Genomic DNA, 21,729 nt, shown 5'->3' on the forward strand with positions numbered 1-21,729 from the left:
CCTTGGTTCTAATGATTAAATTAATCTAATGTTAAATGATTGCATGGATTATAAAAGTTGACCACCTTTATTCCCCCTCCATGTGTCCACACCTCTACAACAGAAGAGTATATTCACCACGACTTTAGTGTATTAGTACATATGAGGTACGTAGACAAAAAGAGAGGCCCTTCAAGAGAGTCCACACACTACCAAAGACATCAAAAGATAAAACAAGACATCAAAAGATAAAATGCTTTTACTGAAAAAGTGCCAAATATTTTGGTCGAATGTGACCTTACTCAATAAAAGCTTACAATGTGACACTTTTTTCAGTTAAAGCATTTGATTTTATTTAGCTTTTTGACTTCTCTTGTCTTTGGAGTGTGCCTCTTGAAGTGCCTCTCTAATTAGCCTGAACTGTCGTGATTACAGTTTGGATTTTCATTTTGCTTTGCAATATTAAAATCCAGAAACATAAAAAGACTTTGCATGTTTTCATTAATATTTCAATAGTCCAGATTTAGTTAAGTTTTTTAATGATATTTTGCAGCATGCTTTGTTCAAATGTATAGCTTATCTTAAGTTAAAGAGATGGTTATTATAATATACAGTACATGTAACAGTTGGGTTCACTTCTCAAATGTTTCATTTTGCATACTTGCAGCACAGATTATATCTATAACAGTTGGGTTCACAACACAAGTTATAATTTATCCGAGTAAAAAGTGGAAACCTAATTTTGTAATATTTTTGGTAACACTTTACTTGAAGGGGTGTGCATAAGACTAACATGACACCTTAATAACCATGACATGACACATGTCATGAATATGAAGTAGGGTTTATGCATGTTTATGACAACTGTCATTAAGTGTCTTTCGCTAAATAATAACATTTTGAAGATGTCTTTGTAATGACATCTTGACATAAACCATAACATCATAACCTGTCAGTGTCTTTGTCATAACAACTTAACATTAAATTAAGTTAAACTGTCATGGGGTTGGTTTTGAGATTGGCTGTCATAATATTTTTCTTGACCTCAACTACAGAGGTACAAATTGAATTTGTCATTAAAATGTTATAATGGCTTCATGACAGCCAATGTCAAAACCAACCACCTGACAGTTTAATGTAATGTTAACCAATAAAGCTATAACTGGTTTCTTAAGTTTGAAAGTCATGTTTATGTTGTCTTAGGTTGTGTTGTCTTTAGTAATGTCAAGTTGTCATTACCAAGACACTGACAGGTTATGATGTATAGGTTTATATCAAGGTGTCATAACAAAGACATCTCAAACAATGTCATATTAGTATTAAAAATGTCATAATTGAGCGAATGACACTTAATGACATTTATCATAAACATGCATAAACCCTACTTCATAATCATGACATGAAGGTGTCATGTCGGTCTTATATATGCACACCCCTTCAAGTAAAGTGTTACCATATTTTTTTCTACTTGCCATAGACGAGGCGCATCTCAAGATAGGCTCGTTTGAGATGATGAGTAAAATCTGCGCAGAACCGATCACCGGTCCGCGAGTGCGATCTTGTTGACATAATAGAAACAAATGTGCTCTCAACAGGGGCCTATACCATGAAGCCGGTTTAGGTGCCTAGCCAGCTATGTTTCAGTTTAGTTTGCGACAACCGTGGGTTTTAGGGACCATGAAAGTGGTTTGGCTTTTAGCAGTGTTCATCGCCATAGTAACTTACGCTCCACGGCGAACTTGGTCCGGGGCAGGTTATGTTCTAGTTAAGAGGTTGCAAACTGAACTTGGACCAATCAGCTGTGAGCAAAGTGACACATGTCTGATGCGATAAAGTCACTCCACCTGTTTCTACTCCAAATTAAAGGTCACTACATAGCAAATTATTTTTAAAGACAAAATAGTCTGGTTTTTAGTGATGCTTATTTAGAATAATACATTTGAATGATTTAGGTATTATTTATGTAATTATTATACCCTTTATCAATCACACATGTACAATTTTAGTTCATCAATTATTATTACGCAATTTAAATGAATAAATATATAAAGGTAATATAAATACGCTTTAGCATCAATAGATGAAGCTATAAAATGACTACATGTGAGCTTAAATGTTCAATTCTCTCTATACCTTTATCAACTGTATAAAATAACTTCACAACTTTTACTTGCACTGATATACAGTAGCGAGACTTTTTCTTTTAGTTGTACTCTTTCATAGACAGCTGTTTTCTTGCTGTGTAAATTTGTTTAAATTCTTACTATTTGAATACTTTTATTTAATAAGTGAATTGCACTGCTTCTCTCGCGAGAAATTAATCTCAGTTTCACTCTTTCTCAGCATGTGATTGGCTGTTCGCTACTGATATCACACTTAAACTCCTAAACTCAGGATCAAAGCCTGAGTTGACAGAGAAAGTTGATGATCAGCATGATGGTACCAACAAAGCCTGGTAGGATTGGTTTGGTTTTGTCAACTCTAAACTAATCCTGTAACCCTGAGTTTGTTCAACTACCATCATGGTACAGGCCCCAGATCTTGTGTGATGAGCAATGCCAACAACCAATAAGATGTGCTGTGATTGACATGTGACATGTGATGTTGTTGTTGTTGTTTTTTTACAATAAAGTTTTCTCCTGGGTGAGAGGTCCAGCGCTGATGCCCCACCGTGTTTTATTCCTCCGTCAATATTTATAACACACTGGGTGTGCACGCCAGAACCGTTGAACAATCTAATTCTGCTAACAGATCTCTCTATGGGTTATGTACTAATTGTTGTCATATTTATAAATAAATTGTAATTAAAGTAAAAATGATTGACAAACACGTCTTTCGAATGGAAATAAATAACTAGTACTTTTGGTGTCTTGTTCATTATATTTATTTGCATAGCCTATAAAAGCAACAGAACTTAGGCCTACATCGAGTTCAAAGTGTGAATCTCGCGATATCCACCTTTGATCTCGTCTTTTCACTCCTCCCCTCACTCCAACTTTCGACTACATTTCAGGCGAGGCGACATAAGTTTGATACACTACCGAGTCTGAGTGATAAACTGATGAGTGTTTAGTCTGAGAGAAACAACAGCAAACCCTGTCGAGTTTTTTGGGTCTCGTGCGCGCGCGGCGGAACGATGACGGGTGAACGTCAGCACAAACGGAAACTGACTCCGTGTCAGGTGGATCATGGCAACAGCTGGGCTGGGAATGGTCAGGAGATGGAGGAAGGAAGTGACGGAGTAGGTAGTGAGACAGGAGAGTTGGGGAACACTGGAGAATTGGAAGACAACGAGGGTAACAAAGAGTGGAAAGTTAATCAAAAGAAAAAAAAGAAAAAGAATAATACAACAGAATGTGGTGAAAGGGCTTCTTTAAAGGATGATGGGGAACAATTTAAGGTATTTGTTAAGTTGGGGCAAGAAGGTACCACGTTCAGAGAGTGGAATCCGATACAACTTACAAAAGGTCTAAGTAAAGAAATTGGAGAGGTAAGGAGTGCAAAAATATTAAGAGATGGACAACTACTGGTATTTTGTAAAAGCGAAGAACAACTCAAAAGAGCAGTTAAGATGAGTAAAATTCATGGCAAACTAGTGCAATGTTCAAAGGCTAATGATAAAAAGTTAGTTAGAGGAGTCATTACCGGCATTCCGGTAAATGTACAAACAGATGATATAATGGCAAACATTAAGCATGTTAAAGTATGTGAAGCCAAAAGACTCAAAACTAAGAGATTTGGAGACATTTGCGACAGCTTATCAGTTATGCTTACGTTTGAAGGGGAAACGTTACCAGATAAGGTTTTTGTTGGTGTTATGAGTTATGTGGTTAAGTTGTACATCCCTCCACCACTTCGATGTTATAAATGTCAACGGTTTGGGCATATCGCGGCTGTATGTAAAGGAAAGAAGAGGTGTAGTAAGTGTGGAGGAGAACATGATTATGATGAATGTGACAAAGTTCGCAATCGATGCTGCAATTGTGGAGGGGAGCACAGTGCAGCATATCAGGGCTGTGAATTTAGTAAGAGAGACAAAGAGGTACAAAGGATCAAGGTAACTGAAGGCATTAGCTACTCTGAAGCAGTAAAGCTAGTCCCCAGAGTGAATGTAATACCACAACAAAGGGAGGGCATTGGAAATGACATAATAAATGAAGATGATGGAAAGACAAGGAAAGACAATTTAGTTGTCAGCAAACATGATTTTGTGATTTTTATGGTTGAAATTATCAATTGTTCTGCACAGACAACGAGTCGTACCGAAAGGATTAAAATTATTGTGAAAGCAGCTGAAAAATATTTGGGGATAAAAGGAATGGTTTGGGAAACAGTTAGGGATAACTTAAGTACAGATACTCAGTCTTCCCAGCACAGTGCTGGTGTAGATTAAATGGTGGTAAATGTTGGCATACTACAATGGAATGCTAGAAGTTTGATAGCAAACGGCCAAGAATTTAAGAAATATGTAGATGAGTTAAGAGAGAAACCAAATATAATATGTGTGCAAGAAACATGGTTGAAATCAGAGTTAGATTTTATTATTAAGGGATATTCAGCAGTTAGAAGAGATAGAGAGAATGGTAGAGGGGGAGGATTAGCAACGTTCATACAAAATGGTTTAAGCTATGAAATTATTAAAATAAATGATAAGAAGGAATCAATTACAATAAGGATATGGACTAGTAAAGGTTCTATTGATGTAATAAATTATTATAACCCTTGTGGGAAAATAGAGGGTAGTAATTTGGAAAATATTTTGGGATCACCACTTGGTGAGGTAATATGGTGTGGGGATTTTAATGCACACAATACGTTATGGGGTAGCAACAGTACAGATGCAAATGGTTTAGTTTTAGAAGAGTATATCGATGACAAATGGTTGGTATGTCTTAACAATGGAGAGGGAACGCGGTTTAACTGTATAAATAATACTGAATCAGTACTTGATTTAACTTTTGTGTCCAGTATAATAGCAGGTATTAGTACATGGAATGTAGATAAGGAAACTACAATAGGTAGTGATCATTTCCCTATTATAATTAAAGTTGGATCAGGGACGTGTCAAGAAAGGATTAAAAATATTCCAAGGTGGAAAATAGAGAATGCGAATTGGGAACTTTTTCAGATCATTTGTGCAGTTAAATGTCTTAAACTTAATGAGATTAAAGAAATAGAAATAAATGAGTTTAATGTATTAGTAAATGAAATAATATTGTCAGCTGAGGAATCAATACCAAAAAGTAAAGGAAATAGGAAATGTAAGAATGTACCATGGTGGAATGATGAGTGCAGTAAAGTAGTTAAAGCAAGAAACAAAGCTTTTAAATATGTTAAAAAATATCATTCTCAGGATGCTCTGATAGAGTACAAAAGAAAGCAGGCAGAAGTTAGAAAAACAATTAAGAAACAAAAGCACAACTTTTGGAGGAAATTTTGTAATAGTATAGGAAGGGATGTGAAGTTATCTGATATATGGGGAATGATAAGGAGGATGGGAGGAGTTAGAAGGAATTATGAATTACCTGTATTAAATAGTGGTGATAAAGTGGCAGTTACTAATTTAGAAAAGGCTGAAGTTTTAGCTCAAACATTTAAGAAAGTGCATAGTTGTGAGAACCTCACTAAGGAAGCACAAGTGAATAGAAGGGAAGTGTTAGAAAGTGTCCCTGATGTTTTAGAAAAGAAAGGACATTCAGGAAATCCATTAGATGTACCTTTAAATATGTTTGAATTGAAAAAAGCAGTCCTTAATGCAAAACAAACTACTCCAGGAAAAGACATGGTATGTTATAAAATGGTAGCAAATATGACAGAAGAAACATTAGAAATAGTACTAAATTTTTTTAATAAAATTTGGGAAATTGGTCAGCTTCCATCAGTGTGGAAACATGCAATTATAGTGCCTATTTTAAAGCCAGGGAAAAACCCATCTGACCCATCTAGTTATAGACCAATTGCATTAACATCGCAGTTGTGTAAAATAATGGAAAGAATAATTACAGATAGAATGACTCATTATTTAGAAAGCAATGACCTTCTTTCCCCGTATCAGAGTGGGTTTCGTAAGGGACGAAGTACAATGGATTCATTAATATGTTTAGAATCAGATATTAGGAAAGCACAGACTAATAGGGAGGTGGTAATAGCAGTATTTTTTGATGTTGAGAAGGCATATGATATGCTTTGGAAAGAAGGGTTATTAATTAAATTACAACAATTAGGAATTGGTGGTAAAGTATACAATTGGATTTTGGATTTTTTGTTTAATAGGAATATACAGGTAAGAGTAGGTGCAGAATTATCTGAGGTATATATAGTTGAGAATGGAACTCCACAAGGTAGTGTATGTAGCCCATTATTATTCAATATTATGATTAATGATATATTCTCAAATATTGACCAGAAAATTGGGAAATCCTTGTATGCTGATGATGGAGCATTATGGTTTAGAGGTCGTAATGAATTGTATGTTAAATCAAAAATGCAAAATGCAATTAAGGAAGTGGAAAAATGGACAAATAAATGGGGATTTAGATTATCAGTGTCTAAAACACAAGTCATATGTTTTTCAAAAAAGCATAAGATCACACCTGTATCCTTAAAGTTGTACACTCAGCCTCTTGAGCAAGTGAAGGTTATTAGATTTCTTGGGATGTGGTTTGATGAAAAGTTGACATGGAAGATTCATTTGGAAAAAATGGTTAATAAATGTAAAAAGATTGTTAATATCCTACGATGTCTATCAGGACAAGCATGGGGAGCAAGCAGGGCATCATTACAAAATATATATTGGGCACTAATGAGGTCTGTCTTTGATTATGGGTGTATAGCATATATGTCATCAGCAGAGTCTAATGTCAAAGCATTGGATGTCATGCAAGCTCAGGCTTTAAGGATATGTAGTGGATCTTTTAAAACATCCCCAGTGTCTTCTATGCAAGTGGAAATGGGTGAGATGCCTTTGAGGATCAGAAGGATGCAACTGATGTTGGCATACTGGGTTAATGTGAGGGGACAAGTTGATAGCCACCCAGCTAAAGCTATCTTAAAAGACTGCTGGGAACACAGTAAGTCCAATTACAGAAGTTTTGGGTGGATTGGTGATGTGAAAGCTGAGAATATAGGGTTACATAAGTTACAGTACTGTTCAACGGTTTCAGTCCCTCCTATTCCTCCATGGTTTTTCTCTATACCAGATGTAGATTTAGGCATTCATAAGGAAATCAAAAATAAATCAAAGGAAGTAGCAGTGAATGATATTGTTAATTGTTATCTGGATATGCATTTTTCTGAATATACATTTATATTTACAGATGGTTCCAAGGATCCAAAGACAGGACATGCTGGGTCAGCAGTATATATTCCAAAGAATGGGGTAATATGTCAGGAAAGAATAACAGATAATTTATCAGTATACACAACAGAGCTGGTTGCAATTTTGTTGGCCCTGGAATGGGTAGAGGGAAATGATTTAAATAACTCCGTGATTATATCTGATAGTTATTCAGCTTTAGAAAGCATGAAATCTGGGAAATCTATAAGAAATGATATAATTCATAAAATATGTATGGTTTTACGTAAGTTAAATGTAAAGGATTTAAAAATCAGGTTTCTTTGGGTACCTGCACATGTTGGAGTGAAAGGGAATGAGGAGGTTGATAAACTTGCAAAACAAACACTAAAACATAATAGAATATTACAAGTTCCATATAGCAAAACTGAAGCTAAAATATTAATTAAAGCATATGCAAGATCAAAATGGCAGGAGTATTGGGTGGATCAGGATAAAGGGAGACATTTATATAATATACAACCAGAAGTGGGTATAGGAAGGATAGAGTGTAGGAGTAGAAGAGAGGAAAGTATAATTACACGGTTAAGAATAGGACACACAGGGCTCAATTCTTCATTGAAATTAATAGGGAAACATCCAACAGGGAAATGCCAACATTGTACTCATTTAGAAACTGTGGAGCATATTTTATTTCAGTGCACAAAATACAGTCAAGAAAGAAACCAGCTTTTTCAGTCTCTCAGAATGATCAATCAGAATAATTTCACAATGCAAGGTTTATTAGGGAAAACATCTAGTAACACTTATCACTTTGTTATTAAGTATCTGAGAGACATAGACTTAGCCAAGAGGATTTAATTTTTTTTTTTTTTTTTTCTCTAAGTTCCAATATCTCTTGATTCACACTCCAGCCCAGTCGGTGGCGGTAATGCACCGTTAAGTTGGTTTGCCAACCGCCATAAATAAAACAAAAGAAGAAGAAAGAAGAAGAAGATTTCAGGCGAGGCGCTTTTACAGTTTAGGTTAAAAGCTATTAAGAAACAAACACACAAACAAATGTTTAGTGATGGAGCACGTGAACATGAAAGATATGACTGAGAATAACTTCCCTTTATTACAGAAGAAACCGACTAAGCGGAAGAACAGGTAGGCTAATACCCCATTAACATATTTGTTTCAGACTGTTGAGAAAAAGGGACAGTGATTGTTAGGTACAACGAGGTGTTTAAACAGGCTTGGCATGTCATTATATCCCCAATATGAAACAATGAACGCATTTAAAATATAAAAATATAGGCTAATAAAAGTTATTGTGTAGTTATGGCAATAATTAATGTACGGAGCCCCTAAAGTAACGTGGTGGTGAAATTTCTTTTTGATGGGAGAATATTTTCTATCAATCTTTTGCGTTCCCGCGCAAAACGTTTGCTTTCCCCCGAGAAAATTGGGTTCCCGCGCAAAGTTCATTTTTGCGTTCCCTCGCAAAATATGCGTTCTCAAAACCTGTTGTGAGCTCGGACAGACACTTCCTGCTTAGTGGTGGTAGTGCTTCAGAGCTCCGTACGTTAATGGAGCGTTTCATATGTTTGAACTTGGACTCGAATATAAAGAAATGCGGTCAGGACCAATATTCTTGAGCTAAACGTTGTTAAAACACAAACGACACCTATTTAGAATCACAGTAAACCGGACAACGAGCTACATCCCAATCTCCCTCAAAACAGCTTTAATATGTGTCTCTAAACAGCCGATTGAGAGACCGTCTGCAAAGTGCAAATCCCAAAACCCTTCTGCACATTTTATATTATTAAACATTCAATAGCTTCACTGTGATACACTGTACTGTCACCAAATTCAGTTCACATATCACTGCTCTCCTGCTGGTTACACTAAAATAGGCTACTTAGTTTGATAAAAAAAAAGCATGATTTTTATGATTATTTATTATAAAATAAAATCAATTTACCCTTTTTAGAAAAAATATTGAATAACTTCACATTGTTATACAGTGTAATACCATCGAATTCAGTAAGCAAATATAATGCAAAAGCTATGGTTGTAAAGTTATGTTAGCGGAGTACGGTACCAATATAATTTGTGTAAAGAATAGGCCTACCTATTTTGCTATAAGTGTATAACCAACATTAGAGCAGTGTGTGAACTAAATTTGGTGTATTACAGTGAAGTTATAGAATATTTTTCCTAATACAAAATGTGCAAAAGCAGTTTAGTATGACCAGTGGATCACTATTGATGTGTAAACTTAATTGGGTGGCACTACAGTTTGTAACATTGAAGTTAATGACTATTTTTATATTTTTGACTTTGAGTTGATGCTGTAGTCGTTTTTTGGGTTATATTGCACTTTGCAGATGGTCCCTTCGGACTTGTCTCTCAGCCGCCTGCTCATAGAGATCCATTTAGCCTATATTATAAAGCTCGTTTTGAGGAGAATTGGGTTGTAGCTTGTTGCCTAGGTTACTCTGATTGTAAATAGATGTCATTTGTGTTTTAACAATGTTTAGCTCAAGAATATTGATTGATATTGAATATTGATCATTAAAGAATCCTGAAAATGTTTCCATAAAAATATTTATATTGCCGTTTTTGATCAGATAAATGCTGCTTTGGTTAGCATAAGAAACGTCTTTTAAAAACATTAATACATCTTAAAGATTCCAAACTTTTGAATAGTACTGTGTGCATTTGCTGTCAAATGTAAACATTAATCATAAAACATAAGAATTAATCATAAACTATTTATCTTACCACAGTGGAACAATGCAGGAAAATGAATGTGGAGGGAAAAAAGTACTCAAAATGGTAAATAGTCTTATTAAACAGAGGAATGGTGGCACAATAAATGCTCCAACCATACAAGGATGCAAAATAGCTGGTGGTGTTGCATTTAACCTACAAGTGGTGAGTGTCTGATCATTAATACACTGTAATATTGTACACTTTGTACATTATACAGAGTTGCTAAGTTAAGAGGTGTATATTATAAATGCTGTATATTTATATGTACATGTTTTTTTTCAGCAACAAGAGTCTCACTCTACCTCAATAAACAAAAATGGTAAGGGCCATAAATACATTTCAAAACTGTTGCTGCATAAAACTGTTCATAAGTGCAATGCTCCTGTTAATAATATGACTTTCCAACATTTTTAGACACTCTTCAGAGCATAAAGAATAAGATGAAATTAAGAATGATGCAGGATTCTGAGAGGATTTTGGAGGGAAGTGCACAACAGTCAGTCAATCTAAATAAGATCTACACACAACTGTTTATCATCAATGACGAGTCGGACCCCATCAATAGAGAACATGAGATCTGGCAGATCGAGACGAATGATTCAAACACATCATTGCAGGAAGTCATAAACTACAATAAAATTCTTAAACCACCGAATGAAAATAGACCCATAAAGATTGTTTTAACGAAAGGAATCGCCGGAATTGGAAAAACGGTCACTGTGCAGAAGTTTGTCCACGACTGGGCAAGCGGAGAAGCCAATGATGATCTAGAGCTTGTTTTTCTGCTCCCGTTCCGAGAGCTGAACTTGCATGAGGGAGAAAAGCAGAGTCTTTTTGACCTGCTTTGTGTCTTTTACCCAGAGTTCAAAGATGCAAGACAGATCTCTGACTGGATCTGTGATAGAAAAGTCCTTTTCATCTTAGATGGTCTGGATGAATATAAAAAGGATTTAGACTTTCAAACCAACATTTTGTCAAATGTTAAAAAAAAAAACACACTCAATGTTCTTCTAGTAAACCTTCTGCGAGGAAAACTGCTCCCATCCGCACACCTGTGGATCACCAGCCGGCCTGTGGCAGCTGGACAGCTTCCATCTGAGATCTTCAGACAGGGGTACATTACACAGATCAGAGGATTCACATGTGAACAAAAGGAGGAGTACTTCATGAGGCAGTTTGAGGATCCAGATCTAACCCAAAAAGTCATCTGTCACCTGAAGTCTCATAAGAGCCTGTGGATATTGTGCCACATACCTCTCTTTTGTTGGATTTCGTCGGTTGTTCTCAAAAACGTTAAAAGTCAAAATAAAAATAGCGACATGCCCTCAAATCAGACAGAAATGTATATACACTATCTGCACAATCAGACCAGGTTAAGCCACAACAAATATCAAGGGAAAGAACTGCCATCACAAGATGCTCTCATACAGCACAAAGCAATGATTAAGAAACTGGCAGAGCTGGCATACTGGAAGCTAAAGGAACAAAATGCAATCTTCAGTAAAGAAGACTTGAGGAAATATTGTATCACTCCTGAAGAAGCTCTCCGATATCCTGGCATCATTACCTGTGTCTCTGAGGACAAGATTGGATATAGAAGGACTAAACTTTACAGCTTTGTCCATCTCAGTGTCCAGGAATTCTTTGCAGCTATGTTTGTTTTTCATGAATTTCTATCAGGAAATCAAGACTCCCTGGGATTGATTAAAGCTAAAAAGGGGCAAAAGTCTTATTTGTCGGATTTTCTCAAAGGCGTGATCGACGTGGCCGTGCAAACCAAAAATGAACACCTGGATCTTTTTAACTGTTTTCTCTTCGGAATTTCTTGTGATTCCAGCAGAAAAATACTTGAAGGATTCCTGCCTCCATTGCAAGGCAGTAGTTCAGAAGATCACAAAAAAGTGACAAAGTACATTAAGTCTTTGAGGAGGAAAGACCTGACCCCTGAGAGATGCTTCAGTCTTGTTCGTTGCCTTGTGGAGCTCAAAGACATTTCTTTTTTGCAGATGAAAAATCTTGAACGCTCACGGACTAAAAAGCCCCTTACACTGTTCCAGTGCACGTTTCTGGCTTTCCGGTTTGTGATGTCAGATACAGACCACAAAGAGTTTGTCCTCAGGAAATACAACATCACTTTAGAAGGATTTCAGAGATTCTCTCCAGCCATCAAGTGCTTCAGAAAAGCTCAGTAAGTATTATGACGGTGTGAAAATCTTCATTATGTATCATTAAACATTCCCAGTCAAAGTTAGGCTGGAGACAAACTTGAAGATTTTAAGCCACATTTTGAGTCTGATTTGCATATTCGAGGCTTGTCTCAAACGACTTTTTGACCCGAAAAATCCTCAAAGTGTGGTGTCATTACGATTATTTCACTGCTCCTGATCACGTTGGAGCTGCACGATCCCAACTCTTGATCGGACCGCCTCTGATGTGATACCCACGATAGCCAATGAGATCAAGCAAGCTTCTCCAATGGGATGTTTCATGCTTCTATAGCTGAAACTTGGCAGCCACAAACATGCCACAATATTGAGAAAGATCACAAATATTCTTTTCTTTTTTTTTACTCCCCGTAAAACAAAACTCGTCCTCCATTTGTTTCTCTTCTCAAGTCAAGTTTGATCTTGTGAGTATCCGTGAGACCTCATCTCACTGTGAAAATGTGTGTGGTCTCGTGGTCTGGACGAATCTTCGTGGGTGTGGGAGATTATAATGCTATACTAGGTTGAAACTGCCCTTAAGTATGTGGTCTTCCATAGTTTTAAAATCGGTTAAGATTTGAAAAACATCTAGTGTGTCCCAGGCCTTAGTGTAACTGTTTAAATGCTCAATTCTATCAGTTTAAATGTAAAATTGTTACCGTAACAGGGTATAAATGCAAAATTTGCAACAGGGTATAAATGTAAAACTGTAACGGTTTAAATTCAATTGTAGCTCTCTTCACAACAACACAGACACAGGTTGGTTCCTTAAAACGGGCGTTTAATTATTTGGCTCGTTTTTTTTACGCCGTGAGAACTGCATTCATAAATTAACATAGTACAAACACATCAGCATATTATACAAAACAGTCTTAAAGGAAACGAGATGCAACAAAAAATTATTATTTTCACACAAACAAATATACATGTGAAACAAAGACCTTGTTGGTTGCTTGTCATGAAAAGAGATCTTTGAGTCCTTTGTTTTACAAAATCCTCTTTACTGTCCTTTTGACTTGAGACAACACTTATTTTAAACCTAAATTCAACTCTCAAAGCCTCGTTAGGCATCCCCTCATGATCAGTCCATCAAGGGCGACGCAATATTTTTCGCCATTTCCGCTAAAGTGACGCATTCTCACACCATCAGAGAATAATTTACATAACATTACATCAAATACACATTTCTACATTGTACCTCTAATAGATGAATGCATACAATTGTGGATTTACTTATAAATGAATTAATTATGAAACAAATGCATAGAACATCTGTTAACAGCAATTACATTATTATTGACAGACTTGAAGGAAGCGGCTTTACAGAGAAACACTGTAAAATCCTGGTGTCTTTCCTGATCTCTCCAAACTCTCACCTGACTCATCTTGATCTAAGCCACAATAGTCTGGGTCTGTGTGCAGTGAAGCAGCTTTCTAAAGTCCTATGTGATCCCAAATGCCAGATTCAGATGCTAAATCTCAGCCACGACAACCTCCATAGTCAGGACATGGAGCTGATCAAGGATGTGCTTTCAGGATCAAATGTTAATCTGAAAATCCTGGACCTCAGCGACAATCATGTAGGAGATCTAGGAGTGGAGATTCTCTCAGCTGGGCTGCGGAGTGCCAAGTGTCATCTTGAGGTTCTGAAGTAGGTAAAACTAACTGCAAACATCAGGGTCGAGACAGATGGATAAAATAAACAGTTAAATAGATTATGTAAGAGTGGCCACGGACCGCCCAAGAGGACATTTGACCAACATGTAAAGCAACTAATTTTAAGCAGCGTAAAAATGTAAATTTGATGTCTCTAAGATAACAGACCGACATACATCTAATAAATTATTCATTCAAGAACATTGTGCAAGTTTACTGCAACAATGGAGCCGCAAGATTCACAAACTTTTAAAAATCCAGCATTTCGTTGGTCCTGATAAGCTATCAATGTCACATTGTAAACACAATGGCATTTTTCTTCCATGAGGGGATTTGGCATCACAACGGCTTTGCTTCCAGGCGGACCGTAAAAGGGAACTTGGCAACTATCTCAACTTAATAAAAACGTTTTGAAATCATTTGGATCGTTAAATAACCTGTTCTGGAGAGAATGGTGACTTTCCCCGCACACCCCAGCGTTCCCAGGCGGAAAACCAACTTTGCAACATGGGGACTAACGTCCCGGTCAGATGGAAATAGGAAGTCTCGTGAGAAGCGAGAACGAGCCAGAATTGAACTGATTTATGATATTTCGACATAAACACACACGGCATACGATACTGTGGATGATGTATTACCCACCTTGGTAAACACAACTCCACACAATAAAGTTGGCCGGCTCCGATAATAACAAATGCACATGAGCAGTGGTATAAAGGGGGAGGAGGGTGCCGCAAGTGAAGTTTTTTTTACAACAGTGTTGTGAAATATACGGCCCACAGCTGTAGGGGGAGCTCGTTGAGAAAACATGCGACAGCAAAAGTGAAAATCAGTGAAGAAATGGCTTAAGTTGCCATATTCCCCTTTAAAGAACACGACACACACATCTTCTGGAAATCCTGTAGAATTCAACCGATTACGATAACGATTTTGAAACTCCTGAAGTGTTTCCCATTTATGTGCCTTATTCATCGGATGCTTAGCCAACGATCCATGGGCGTAAAATTTGAGGCTGAGACTAAGGTTTGGCTGACAAAAACATTTGGGAATCCTTGATGTACTCTTACTGGTAGAGTATGACATTAGCCATACCAAGGTCATAGGTTTGATTATCAGGAATCACTCGCTTATCAAAAAATGTGTAGCGTGAATGCAAAATCATTTGCTAAATGCATAAATCTAAAAATGTAAGGAAACATTACAACCAAAGCTGGTTGGTCCTTGAAATAGGCAAACAAATGAATGTCATGAATGTTATTCCTTGACCAGTTGATCTAAACATAATCTTGTTTTGCTCTATAGACTATCAGGCTGTCAAATTAAACAAGGAGTTTCTAAGTTGCTGTCGTCTTTGAAAGCCAAATCCTTTTTGACAGAGCTGGACCTGCAGTATAATGATCTTGGAAACATCAAACAGAAAATTAATCAACTGAAGGCTAAGCTGCCCTCACTGAGGTACTGTAGCATCTATTTTGTATGTTCATGTGGAAGTTTGGAATGAACATCCACTGGATGCATTGATTTGCCCTAGTTATTCAGTGAATTATTCACTGTTATATTCAGGTATACTTCCTATAGGCTGCTTTTTTTTGCACAAGTACTGTAGGTGGTGATCCCCTCACATTGAAATTTTGCGCCTGTTTCTACAGTAGCCCTAAACGGACAAACTACTACAGACATGTTTTGTCTGTATGTTGTTCTTCGCACAAAGAAGCTAGCTAAAGTCAGCTAATACAATACTGACACAATGTCCTAACTATCTATCTACACTAACTATCCCGCTGCCGTGGTGCTGGTCGGCAGCAGGAAACCTCGAAAACTCAGAAGAAAAGGGAAGCCGGTGTGGTGAAGAGATGAGTCCCACCGATAAAATAAAATGACACAACCTCGTCTCTTTTTGTTAAAGTTCAGTTTTATTGATCAATAATAGCCATTATATCTCATGTTTAACCAATAGACTCGAGACATCAGAGCCAGTGGCAAACGTCAGAAGCACTAGCCGAGTTAAGGCTGTTCCAGGCGGGTTACATGAGCGCTGAGCGCCCGGTGATCACCTGGATCTCACAACTCCGAAAACGTCATATCAAATTTTTGAATAGGCACTATCTTTATAAATAAACCACAGATTTGAGCTTTAAACAACTACATTCTCGACTGAAAAACTCGTAGGGCTTAGTGTGAGAATTGGGACAGGGCCAATGATAAACCTCATTGCTTAACTGGCCACTCTCTGCTGTCTCAGACGATGACGTCTCCTGTCGGCCACCGTAACTTCTGTTGGTATCAATTCGCAACCCTTACCACTAGATGTCGCTATAATTTACACACTGCATCTTTAAAAGATTTGTTCAAAAACACTTTTTGAAGAACTTTTCATGGGACCCAAAATTAATTTAGGAATCCTTATTATATTCATGTTTAAAATGTGCTTCAATTAATGAGTAATGGTGTGATTCAAGTCTTCACTTAATACCCATACTAACTCTAACTCTGACTCTAATCAGAATTTCCTTTGGAGGAGTGTGCCAAGACCAACCAGGACTGTACAAATGTGAGTTTAAACATACACATGGATCAACACAAAAGATTGTAGGTTAAAATGTATTTGAATTTGTAAGTGAAGGCGTATTTGTAGATGCTGTAACTGCTTCAGTATTTTTAACACCTTTTCCATTTCAATTTAATATGTCTTGCGGTCTGACAGAAGAATTTATACAAATACTTAAGGTAACACTTTATTTTTATTTTAGGTGACCTAGTTACACATTATTGCATGTACTTACTATAATAACTGTAATATGCATAGTTATAATAAAGTAACCCTAACTGTAACTATAGTAAGAACATGTAGTTAATTAATATTACTCTGTACTTATTTGTGTAAGTACAATGTTACTATGTCACTTTAAAATAAGTTTAACCATACTTAATTGCCCGGTTTAGTCCCATGTCTAGTCCCAGACAAAAATGCATATTTGAGTTGTTTTAACACACTGGTAATTTTCTTTTCTAACTGTCTAATTAAATGTCATAGATTAACTATAGTCTAATCCTGAATTAATTTAAGGGCTGTATGTGAAACCAGACCACAGTGTTTCTTTAAATTAACCTGCCTGTATTCAAATTATGAAGGAATTACTGAAAATCTGTTTAAAATAGCTTTAGATGGAAATTGCATTTTTCTTTCGAAAAGTATTTCACATAATCTACACACATGGATGTGCTACTGGAGACAAAATGAGAACTTACTGCAAATGCTAACTAGATATTTAAGATGACATTTTCTGATAAATGTCTTTTTGTTTTTAGATGCCGTCGCACTCAACTTTGACCCTCAAACAGCTAATGAATACATCTATCTGAGCGAGAACAACACAGTAGCTGTTCGTAAGAGAGAGAAACAACAGCTTCCTGCTAATGACGGAAGATTTGACAAGATCAACCAGGTCCTGTGCTGCCAGCCGCTCTCAGGACGCTGCTTTTTTACGGTGGACGTGATCGGGACAGGTGTGCACATGGGCGTGGCCTGTAAGGAAATCAAGAGAAAGGGTGCGAGTGACGGAGTACGTCTGGGACGCAATGTGATGTCGTGGAGTTTATGTTGCTCAAAAAAAGTATGTGTGGATCATAACAAAAAAACTGAATCATTAACTAAACCACTTCAAACAGAGTCCAACAGAAAACTCGGTGTGTTTGTGGACCAAAAGGCTGGTTCTGTTTTCTTCTATAGGTTGAGCCCAGAGCCTGAACTCTTGTACATGTTTGATGCAGATTTTCCTAAGGACCAGGAACTTTATGCTGCCTTCAGTATTCAGGAACCAGACAGCTCAGTCTGTTTAAGGCAAGCGCAAGCATCACCGTAAAAGGGACCCACGGTGTATGTAGATAGAAATGGTTCATTCTAAGGTAATGAAAACCTAACAGTTTATTTTGCAAGGTTTTTATACACCACTGAAAACATAGATATGGAGAAAGCGCAGGAGGAAACGTCGGAAAGCTCTGCTGCGGGCTGGATCTGTATTCAGCCTTCCAGTTCCGGCTTGGAAGTCGGCGTGTAACGCGTCTGTTGCCTGGTGTTCGCTGGATTTCTCCTGCCGCTGGCTTCGCCCTATTCTTCCTGTCTGCTCCAAGCCCGCAGTTCGGTACAGCCCGCATCGGCTTTTGCACTCGACGAGAAGTGAATCACGCTAATATTCGTCTCCTGAGAAAGAGCCTGTTCTCTCCCAGCGCCATCACTCCACCAAAAATGGCCTTGATCCACGTTCGTTCTGTGGCAAACAAGACATTTCTGCTGAACAACCTGTTCTCCTTTCACAAGTTAGATTTTATGTTTATAACCGAATCTTGGACACAGGTGGGTCCTTTTTCTGATCTGGTTATAAATTACTGCTCGTTTTTTAACTCTCCCCGTCAAAACGGTCGAGGGGGTGGGTTAGTGAATGTTTTAAAACGGACTCCTCACCCACTGTCAAATGGTTTCTATAAAGGCTTTTTTCTATTTTTGAAGTTCAATTACTAAGTTTTCGAGTGGAAGGGACATAAAGTGCTTAAAGGGAAATAAAAACATGCCCATTTGGAATGACCTGAGGGGGAGCAAATGATGATGAACAAAAACTTTATTTTATTTTATTCACTCTATGAATGTAAAATACATCAAATCTTATTAAATCTACAAAAGAACAGTGAGTGATTTTCTCGTTTTATTTTGTTTTTTAAAAAATTCACATTAAAGTAGCAATGAAACGGAAGGTGCAACAGATCTTTTCTTTCATGTTCTGACATACATCAGAGTGAATTGAGTTATCAAAAAAAGTTTTTGAAAATAGTTTTTTTTTTTGCTATCAACTAGTAGAGATGATCGGTTGAACTGAGGCGCTACAACGATCACGCATTTACAAGTGCCAAAGCGGTATTTATTGTAATTTCGTGATAAAATTGACAGAATCTTTTACCTAAGATTATTTTTAATCATAAATAACCTGCTCTGTATTGTCTCTCGGTGTCAGTTTGATGATGTTGTGTGTGGCTCCTCTCAGGCTCAATTTGAAGTATTTAGCAGTAGGCTAACATTTTTATGTGGTCTTCTCAATCGCTAGGCTCCGTATCTTCTGGGCTGTCCAATTAAAGTCGGCATGAAATCAAATTTGACAAATCTTCTTTTTATATGTAATATCGTAGTGTTTATTATAAATGATTTATCTGTGCACTTATTTATTTTATATTCATGTACCCTTATAATTTTTAATCAAATACATTACCCTTCCCTCCCCCATCGAAACGACCTCTCTTCTCTTTCGGTCACGTGCCATGGCAAAAGGGTGCGGCCAGAGCCAGAGCTGATTCCTGTCTGAAAATTTAGCTGCTCGTCCTCGTTCTCGTCGCCAGGCTCCTCAATAAAAAATCCTTCATGGGAGGGTAACGGTGGGGAGTCCGGTGGAGAGAAATCCTCCACAACTGAATGTAAACTGGCATTCAAATCTGCCTCCATTTTGTTTGCAACGCCCAACCTCCAATGATCCAATCTATTCACGAAGGACGAAATCAAGCCCCGCCCAACATTTTTTCCTAATTTCAGAAGCCGTTTCACTCAGATATACGTCACAACAAGGAAAAAAATGACAATCTCAACTTCCGTTTCATGCCGACTTTAACAAGTTAAAATTGTTAAAACAATAAAAATGAACCATTATGGATAGAAAATATAAATGTAGTGTTATGTATTAAGGATTCATGCATAATTTTGAGTCACTCACTCAAATTGCATGAAAAAATTAGAAGTCTTTTTAACTGAAGTCACATGTAAAACCTAGCCTAGAAATCTAGATGAACCCTAGCGGCACCAAATTTAATTTGCAGCCAGGATCGGCTAGCAACTCTCCATTAGGATTGTTTGAGATTAGCAAAATCTGTGCAGAACCGATCACCGCGAGATGCATGCCGTTTAGAAATGTGTCCGAGAGCGGTCCGCACGTGTCGGATTCTGCAGTCGCGCGCAGTTGCTCTCCACCGACTGCGCTGATCAAAAGCATGATGGGAAATGACTTGCTGACGAGACAGCTTAATACTCATTGTTTTAAACAACCGTGATGTATTGTTCTCTTTTAAAATATTTGATTTTAAAACTGGTATCATGTTTTATGTGTATAGGTTATGTGTGAATAAACTCTCTGACAGTGCGATAAGGGTTATGTGATGTCATTTTTATAAATAAATAAAAAATATAAAAAGACATGTCTGTATTAAAGAAAAAAATACTGATAAACACGTATTTGGAATGGAATTAAATAACAAGTACTAAGTACTTGGGTGTCTTGTTCATTATATTTATTTTCATATAAAAGCAACAGAACTTAAATTACATCCAGTTTATTAGCAACACAGTGCACGAGTGTGAATCCTGATATATCCGCCTGATCTCATAGGTGTCTGATCCACTGCGAGAAGAGAGATCTGTACGTCTTGCCTGCGCTTTTTTCACTCCCCTCACTGCAGCCGCCTACTCTCACCTACATTTCAGGCGAGGCGCATCTCAAACAAGCCTATTGGCGAGTTGGAAAAAACAAACTCTAGTCAGGCCAATCACATCGTGTATAGAGTTGGTGGGCGGGCTTAACATAATGACGGCAGAGTTGCTACGGTTCCGCGTCAATTCCCTGCTTCTTGAAAATAAAGAAGATGGCGGCGGCTGGCGAACAGCGGTCTTTAAAATCGGCTTTGGCCGTGACTCTGGAAGACTTGAAATTAAGCTTTTCTTTGAGAAAAGAACAAAGAACGGCACTGAAGTCATTCTGAAAAAAAGGAAGATGTGTTCCGTCGCTCCGACTACCTCACCTTCTTCGTTGCTCTGGTTGGTTGTAACGTTATCCTATTGCATGCAGAGGGAATTTGAAAGACAACCGTTTATCCCACCCCTCGGCTTGAGTCCTGCCAATACGCTGATTTCACGCAGCCGTTATTTTGAAATTGAAAGCGAGGCTCCGGTGGGAAGAAAACCGGAAGTGTCGCCTTTACGCCTCCTTCACACTGGCAGTTGAGATCAGCTCCGTAATACGCAGTACGCCCCCAGCGGCCGTCGTACTACACCGCGAAAAGCTGAACAAAAGTGGCGGAGAGGCTGATTGAGCATTGACCAGCCGACAATTTGCCATCATGTAATTTTCTGACTGTAACATTATGTGAATGAGCGGGGTGAGGGTAAACGGCCACAATATTTAATTATCCATTTTAATTATTTAATTATAGCCTACATTTTAATTGTTTTAACTGTCCTAATAACATTATAAAATCATGAAAATAAAAAAATGACACGACAACTTATCATTATAAAATCATTATTTCTTTTATTAAAAGTTAAGAATTCTGGTTTGTTAATCAGTACCATAGCAACGCTAACTTCCGCTGTAATTGTCGGATAGGAACCGTCCGCAAGAGTTAAATTTTTTGAACGCATCCAGATAACCAACGGACACGATTTTCTTCGCACCGCACTCGGTCGGACCCGCTTCTGACCCATTTGCATGCGGTCTGCGAATATCCATAGGAAATGAATGATTTCCGGTCATTTCGGAGCCGTATCGGAGCTGATTTCAACTGCCAGTGTGAAGGCGGCGTTAATCACAGGAGAGTCGCGAATGCGACATTAAACTTTGAATGTTTAATGTGGAAATGAGTTATTCTAAAACTGTACACACATTTCTTTCATAATTTAGACTATATACAGTGAAATCCATTTATAATTTTATTTTTTTAATATAATTCAGAAAGTAAAAAAAGAAGCAGGAACGAACTATATACATATCCTATATTGGATATTAACATCCAATAGTGTAAATC

General features: G+C 37.4%; 1 protein-coding gene across 4 annotated transcripts in view; it reads left to right on the forward strand.

The window, feature by feature from the left end:
- The window catches only part of LOC143735402 (protein NLRC3-like), a 35,620-nt gene extending 15,548 nt beyond the window's left edge, over positions 1-20,072 (forward strand). For 2 of the 4 annotated variants that reach the window (XM_077225516.1, XM_077225515.1), the window contains exons 2-8: positions 10,051-10,198; positions 10,319-10,355; positions 10,451-12,224; positions 13,544-13,891; positions 15,199-15,351; positions 16,401-16,447; positions 17,206-20,072. In XM_077225516.1, the coding sequence (XP_077081631.1) occupies positions 10,051-10,198; positions 10,319-10,355; positions 10,451-12,224; positions 13,544-13,891; positions 15,199-15,351; positions 16,401-16,447; positions 17,206-17,759 (3,061 nt within the window). In that variant the 3' untranslated portion in view covers positions 17,760-20,072. Of the gene's footprint in view, positions 1-2,566; positions 2,993-8,276; positions 8,423-10,050; positions 10,199-10,318; positions 10,356-10,450; positions 12,225-13,543; positions 13,892-15,198; positions 15,352-16,400; positions 16,448-16,600; positions 16,624-17,205 lie in introns of those variants that run through there. The other 2 variants (XM_077225517.1, XM_077225514.1) reach the window with 2 other exon arrangements.
- Positions 20,073-21,729: the final 1,657 nt, after the last annotated feature.

The sequence above is a fragment of the Siphateles boraxobius genome, unplaced genomic scaffold (genome assembly GCF_051911475.1).
Source record: "Siphateles boraxobius isolate OS27281-9 unplaced genomic scaffold, OSU_SipBor_1 13, whole genome shotgun sequence".
NCBI classification, from domain to species: Eukaryota; Metazoa; Chordata; class Actinopteri; order Cypriniformes; family Leuciscidae; genus Siphateles; species Siphateles boraxobius.